This window comes from Protobothrops mucrosquamatus, unplaced genomic scaffold (assembly GCF_001527695.2).
Source record: "Protobothrops mucrosquamatus isolate PMUCROS unplaced genomic scaffold, P.Mucros_1.0 scaffold2998, whole genome shotgun sequence".
Classification (NCBI taxonomy): domain Eukaryota; kingdom Metazoa; phylum Chordata; class Lepidosauria; order Squamata; family Viperidae; genus Protobothrops; species Protobothrops mucrosquamatus.
Window position 1 is genome coordinate 125,753 of NW_015389018.1, and position 7,300 is coordinate 133,052.

General features: G+C 55.0%; 1 protein-coding gene across 1 annotated transcript; it reads right to left on the reverse strand.

The window, feature by feature from the left end:
- Nucleotides 1-3,852: 3,852 nt before the first annotated feature.
- Nucleotides 3,853-4,989, reverse strand: B3GNT3 (UDP-GlcNAc:betaGal beta-1,3-N-acetylglucosaminyltransferase 3). The gene has a single exon (XM_029286157.1). The coding sequence runs from the start codon at nucleotides 4,987-4,989 to the stop codon at nucleotides 3,853-3,855; it is 1,137 nt and encodes a 378-aa protein (XP_029141990.1).
- Nucleotides 4,990-7,300: the final 2,311 nt, after the last annotated feature.

A 7,300-nucleotide genomic window follows, 5' to 3' on the forward strand; every position in this document is an offset into this window, starting at 1 on the left:
AGGGCTTAATGCAGGGGTAGGCAGCCTTGGCCTAATGGAAGGCTGAACAAGTGGGGGCCTGCCAGACATCAGGGGGGCAGAGGGGCTGCCCCAGAAAAGCCCCCTTCCCAGCCCCCATCAGATGGCAATTCTTGGGGAGGGACCCAGGAGCATGCCCACCTTCTCTGATCTGGTGGGATGGGTGGATCTCCTTAGGGAAAGAGGGTCCCGTGGGTATCCTGGCTCAGGCCCAGGTGGGGCTTTAAATGCCTCTGGGTTCGCCCACGTAGCCCCTCTGTTGTGCTAGCTGCACCAGCTCTGTTTCCTTCCCGGTGCAATTCCAGGTCTGCTAAGAACCTCCCTTGTTATCTGGAGAGGACACAGTCATGGTCCTGTTTCTTCATAAGGCCTTGGAGAACACCTGGCTAGGTGCCCAGGACACTGAGGTGTTAAGGATCCCATTTCCTGGTTATCTCCACATTTATGGGTTATAAAAGAAGAGGGAGTCAAGGTAGTTTCCAAAGTGCCTGAAGGCCGGACAAGGAGCAACGGGTGGAAACTCATCAAGGAGAGAAGCAACTTAGTTAGAACTAAGGAGAAACTTCCTGACAGTTAGAACAATTAACGATGTAAAAAAGATGTTGAGACTCTAAAAAGAGTACAGAGAAGAGCAACAAAGATGATTAGGGGACTGGAGGCTAAAGCATATAAAGAACGGCTGCTGGAATTGGGTATGTCTAGTTTAATGAAGAGAAGGACGAGGGGGGACATGATAGCAGTGTTCCAGTATCTCAGGGACTGCCCCAAAGAAGAGGGAGTCAAGCTATTCTCCAAAACTCCTGAGGGCAGGACAAGAAGCAATGGATGGAAACTCATCAAGGAGAGAAGCAACCTAGAACTAAGGAGAAATTTCCTGACAGTTCGAACAATTAACCAGTGGAACCACCTGCCTCCAGAAGCGGTGAATGCTCCAACACTGGAAGTTTTTAAGAAGAGACTGGACAGCCATTTGTCTGAAATGGTATAGGGTTTCCTGCCTGAGCAGGGGGTTGGACTAGATGACCTCCAAGGTCCCTTCCAACTTTATCATCATTATTATTATTATTATTATTCTGTCTGGGCTGCTATTTAACTTTTTCTTGCAATCTCCCAGTAATTTTGCTTTTAATTGATGTCACGACAGCCCAGTGTCCCTTGTTTTGAGAGGAGCGGCCTTGCAATTTGCATAAAAAACAGACAAAATAAAAATATTTTTTCTCCTTTTTTCAGCCTGGTGGGCCAACCCAAACCTCATAAGAGCCTGGGAGCTAAACTGCGGACTTAGACTCCTGACCTCTGCTGGATCAGGAATTCTAGGCGTGGAAGTTGTAAAGTCATAAATTTGCCACAGTTCTCACCTTAGGGGCTCTCATTACTCAGGGCAAGGCCGAGCACGGAAGCCTTCGGCCTCTCCGTCTCTTCTCAGTTTCCTTCCGAAACTTTCCCCAACGAGAGCAGCAGACGCCCCGTTGGCTCCGCCATTTCCATGTCCCTGAGGTGGGGGCCAAAGGGACCGTCCAGATGTCTGGAGAGTTTCTTCGGATTGAGCCTCCCCAGGGGCCCTCAGAGGTCAGCCCTTCCCCGGACAGACGGAGGCTGGAGGGAGCCCTGGAAAGTAAACACTGGGATCCGGGCCTTGCCCGTCTGCCCAAGGGAGACAGCTGGGCCCCTCTGCCCTCCTTCCAGGATGCAGGATGCCACCCTCCGGGGTCAGTGGGTCAGAGAACCAGGGTGACGCTTCTCCGGTCATCAGCCCGCTTGTTAAATTTCAGTGCTGCCTCTAAAGCTGGAAAGCTCGTAAAATAAATACCGTGCAATGGAAGAGTACATAAGAATAAAGTCATAAAAAAGTCAATAAAAGCAGATAAAAGAATCTGCCACGTTGATCTCTGGCTCTCTGACGGGAGACTACCCAGCCCGGCTGGGCCCGGCTTCTGCGCCAGGGAGGGCGTTGGGGAGCTGGGGGACCCCCACAAGGTCACAGGAGGCCTCGGGGTCCAGGGATCCGTGCTCCACAGGGCCCACCTGTGGCTGCTGCTCCCGCCCGGAGCCCCTCGCTTCGCCCAGCACCGTAAAGGGCAACCAGGAACCGGCCGGTTCAGTTGCTCAACTTTCGCACAGTCCCAGGAACTGGGCAAAGGGCGAGAGGGAAACGCCCAGGTGTCCCAATGGCTTCCAGAGGCAGCCAGCCCAGCCCAGTAGCACCGATAGCAGGCAGGCCTGCCGGGCAAGCAGCACAGGTGTGTCTTGCAGAGGGTGTTGACCTCAAGGACGGCAGCCCCTGGCCGGTTCACCTGGGCCCTGACCTCAGTCCGAAGGTTTTGCATCCGGACGGAGGCCGAAAGGTGTGGCGGCGGCTTTCAACCTCCCTTGGCACACAAGACACGATTTTCATAACTTTCTAGGCATTTTTATTCTTTCATCAGTCCCCAAAAGAGGGGAGGGCACCTGCCCCCTCGGGGTCGCCCCTCTGGGAAAGTGGCCCCCTACCTGAGGGTCAAGAGGCTCCCTGCACTGGGGCAGAAATCCAGGCAGGTTGGCTCCGGGGTGGGGGCCACACACAGCACCGCCCAGGAGGACCCCTGCCCAGGATGGCCTGCGCCTCCCCCCCCCACTGGCCAGGAAGGCAAAGGCTGCAGAGATGCCCTTTCCACTGGGGGGGGGGGTTGGGAATCCGCAAAGACCCTGCGGTGGTGGGTCAGCCTTTCTGGGTCAAAAGGGGGTGGGGGTCCAGAAGGACTGCCCCACACCTCACAGCAGAAGGTGAGAGAGCCAGGGAGGGAGAGTAGAGGGAAATATGGGGGGGGGAGGCTCTATGGGGCAGAGGAAGTGTCCCTGCAGCTGGGGGGGGGGGCTGAGCCTGCCAGAGGCACTTTGATCCCCATCCCCCCACAGCTCTGGGCCATCCAAACCAGGGATTGCACCCCCCTCCCCACAGCTCCTCTTGGCCTTTCCTGACAGCTCATTGGCTGTTCTCCAAAGGGCAGGGGGGGCACACCTGAGCTGCCCCCCAGGCAGAAAGGCAAGCACGGAAGGCACATTCTGGAACCTGAGAGATTGGAGAGAGCAGATGAGGAGAAAGACCCCAACTGGGTCTGGTCACCTGCCCAGAGGGGCATTGTGGGCTGCCCCCTTTGCTATCTGATTGTGAACGGGGGGGGGGGGAGGGCTTGCCTTACACCCGAGTAGAACCAGCTGGGACAGCACCTCAGCCTCCCTCAGGAAGAAGCTGAGCAGGGCTATAATTCCCTTCAGGGACAGGGGCGAACTAGGTGCCACAATCATTGCACGTCAGACTTGGGGGACCTTGATGCTCCCACCCGTTTGCAGCTTGGATGCTATGAGAGGGGCAGCAGCAGATGCCCCCTTCCTGGAACCCAGCAGACATTCATGCCCCCCCAAAAACATCAGCCTTGGCTCATGACCCCCCCAGCCAGTCCAGTCCAGCGTCCAGCAAGGGAGCCCTTCCATCGCTCCAGAAACTGCCCCTGGGGGGCAGGAACCTTGTGAGCTGTGCAAAATAAGAGTTGGGCAACAGGAACCAGCCAGCCTCTGTGGATCCCGTGCCCAGCGAGTACCAAGCCAGGGCTGCCCAATTCCCAAGACATGCCCAGCCCCAGGTTTCATGCCAGCTTGATGCCAGCGCTTACAAAGCCTCTGTTGCATTTTGCAGGGGGGGGCATGTGTGGCAGACTGTTCAAGCCAGACCCCTTGTCAAAATACCAGAGGGGGGTTCTTCCGAAGGACCCCTGCAGCAAGAGTGACAGCCGGCCGTGGTTTTGGCCCTCCCAGGCCAGGGCAGCCCCCGTCCCCAGCGGGCAGAGCTCCCCTTCGTCACAAGCTCTGGTAAATCTCCTTCTTCCCGCAGACCAGGTCCGGCTGGTGAATGGCGTCCCACATCACCAGCATCTCGTAGGGCACGAACCGGTGCACCAGGAGCAGCTCCTTGTAGTAGCAGGGGTCGAAGGACTCCAGCTTGGAGGAGGGCACCGTCACGCCCCCCGTCCGGATGCCGATGTGGGAGGCGGGTGCCAGCCCTGCCCGCTGCAGGCACATGCCCAGGTAGACGTCGTCGATGGGGAAGAGCTGGATGCCCAGCGACTGCTGGTAGATGGCGTGGCAGGTGTAGCCGGACATCAGCAGGCCCCCTCCCCCGCAGTAGGACGGGTAGGAGTTGGAGGCGGTGACCTGCTCCGGCACGTAGTACTTGCTCCACTTCTCCCGGATGGGGCCCACGTTGGTGATGAGTTGCCCCACAAAAAGGTGCTGGTCGCCCGCCCCGGGAATCCCCAGCAGGTAGTGGGCCATGTTGTCGGTGTTGGCGAAGACGTCGTCGTCCCCGTTGAAGACGAAGCGGACGGCCGGGCAGCGGCTCTCCAGCCAGGCGTAGAAGAGGACCTGCTTGAGGGTCAGGTTGAAGAAGCTGTCCACAAAGTTCCACTGCAGGATGTCGCCGTGCTCGGCCTGCTCCAGCTGTAGCAGCCGGTTGAGCTTGCGCGCCTCCCGGGCGTTGGCTGCCACCGCGGAGAGGAAGACGCGCCGGATCTGGACGCCGGCAAAGGTCCGTTCCCGCCCCCAGGTTTTGCGGATGATCTCGCGGCGCTCGTAGTTGGCCGGGGAGGACTTGATGGCCAGCAGGAGGAAGACCTGGTGGGAGGCCTCCGGGGGGCCACACTTCCCGGGCAGGTCGAGCAGCAGCGGGAAGGCCCTGCAGTGGCGGAAGCGCAGGAAGTCCTTGATGTGGTCCGGCAGGCCGCCAAAGCCGGAGATGTTGGCCACGGAGGCGTTCTCCCGGCACTCGGGCAGGGGCTCTGTCGCTCTGGGGCTGGGGTCGGCCGTGCGGGGCAGCGGGGTCTCTCCCACCTCAAGGACAGGACTGCTCTTGTGCGACTGGAGGAGGAACAGCAGGCAGGTGAAGCCGACCACGCTGAGGATGACGGTTTCCACCTTGTAGCTCCAACGCCGGGGCATCGTGACCTTGGAAAGAAGAAAGAAGGTTGAACTCACCGCCAGGCGCCTCGCGTCGCCCGGTTGTGAGTCGCAGATTGCAGGGCACAATTGGGAGAGGAAAAGTATCCGGAAAAGTTCACAAATATGCAATTAAGGTGTCATTAAGCTGCTAACACACTGAATTATCATTGCCTTGACAAACAGGAGACAACACAAAAGCTTAGGGAAGCTGACAGGTTTTCCCCACCCAGAGACAGATTTTTATTGTGCCGAGAAAGAAATGCAGCCCCACCCGAGGCGTCTCCCAGGAGCGCCTCTCCCTTGCCCAGGGGGGGTCCCTCCCTCGCCACCCTCCCTTGCCCAGGGGGGGGTCCCTCCCTCGCCACCCCAGAGGGGAACCCTCCGCAGCAGCCCCAGAGAGGAGGGGGCAGGAGAGCCACCCACCCCTTCCTCCTCCTTTCAGGGGCTCAGCCCAGGCCGGGGCTCCCCACAGCCGTCCCGCCTTTTGTCCTTCCCAGATTTTGCGGCAAGGAGCCAGGGGAGAACCGGCCATGGGGCTGCAGGGGGGGTGGCTGGGATTGGCCGGCCGGGGCTCTCCCCTGTCTCTGGTGGACGGGAGCGACTTTTGGGGAGCTAGAAGGGCGCAGAGGGGGGAGAGCAGATGGGGAGAAGGGAAGAGGGAAGAGCAACAGGGCAGCCAGTCCTTAAAATGTAAGACTTTGGGTTGGACTAGAAGACCTCCAAGGTCCCCTTCCAATGCTCTAGGCTGGTGGAAGTCATTTTAAGGCACTCAAATCCCCTGGGGAAAATGTCACATCCCTCTCAGGCTGAGAGAACAAAAAAACCATACAGGTAGTCCTGGTTTAGCAACGGTTCAACGTTACAACAGCATTGGAAAAAGTGACTTATGACTGGTCCTCGTATTTATGACCATCAAAGCACTCCCTCCCCCCCCCCAGCAATCACAAGATCAAAATTTGGGCATTTGGCACCAGGCAATGCTTAGCGTTCGTCCCGGGGTCCCATAATTTGCGACCTTCCCAGCCGTCTCCTAAGGACCACAAGATTCACTTAACAGCTGTAGTGATTTGCTTAACAATCATGGCAACAACGACAAAAAAGATCACAGTCACCTGCAACTCACCTCACTGCCCTGCTTAGCGAGGGAGATTCTGGTTCCAGTTTTGGATGTAAGTTGAGGGTTGCCTGTTATATGATATTATGACAGTATCTGGATGGCTGGTTTGTTACCAGGAGCCCTCTGGTTGGTTTGTTTTTTTTTGGGGGGGGGGAAAGGGGTCTGTAAAAAAATTCTGCACATTCAGCATCATTCCAACCTCAAGACCTCCAAGGTCCCCTCCAGCTCTGTTCTGTATTTCTGTTCTGTTCTGTATTTCTATTCTACTCTATTCTGTAATTCTATTCTATTCTGTATTTCTATTCTATTTCTATTCTATTCTGTATTTCTATTCCGTTTCTATTCTATTCTATTCTATTCTATTCTATATTTCTATTCTATTTCTATTTCTATTCTATTTTTCTATTCCGTTTCTATTCCGTTTCTATTCTATTCTATTCTATTCTATTCTATTCTATTCTATTCTATTCTATTCTTCTATTCTATTTCTATTTCTATTCTATTGTTTTTCTATTCCGTTTCTATTCTATTCTATTCTATATTTCTATTCTATTTCTATTTCTATTCTATTTTTCTATTCTGTATTTCTATTCTGTATTTCTATTCTATTTCTATTCTATTCTGTATTTCTATTCTATTCTATTCTATTCTATTCTATTCTATTCTATTCTATTCTATTCTATTCCATTCTTAAAAGGAAAAGGCTGTTAATTAGAATAGGGCTGGAAGGGACTTTGGAGATCTTCTAGACTGACCCCCTTCACAAGCAGAGGCCCAATCAGATGCTGCTAAGCCCCCCCCCCGGGGCCAAACTGTAGAGGCCGAAAGAGATTTGAACGGGAGACGCTGCAATCCTGCCGGAGTCATTTTGCAATAACTCAAATAACTGGAACTCTGTTGCCAATTAGCTCAGGTAATTAGACTGCGCTGTTTCCAAATCGCAAACGGGGAGCCCATAATCCCCGTCTGGACTTGAGCGGCTTTTGGGGGGAGAGTCGGAGCAGGTGCCAAAAGTCGGAAAAGCACACCACGGGTCCCCCCAGAACTCCCCCCCCTCCTAGGGGACCTGCTGTTTATGTAGTCCTCAAATTACAACAGCTTGTATAGTGACCATCTGAAATGACAAGGCCCCTGAAAAAAGTGACTTAGGCAGGGCCATTTTCCACACTTACGACCGCTGCAGCAGCACACACA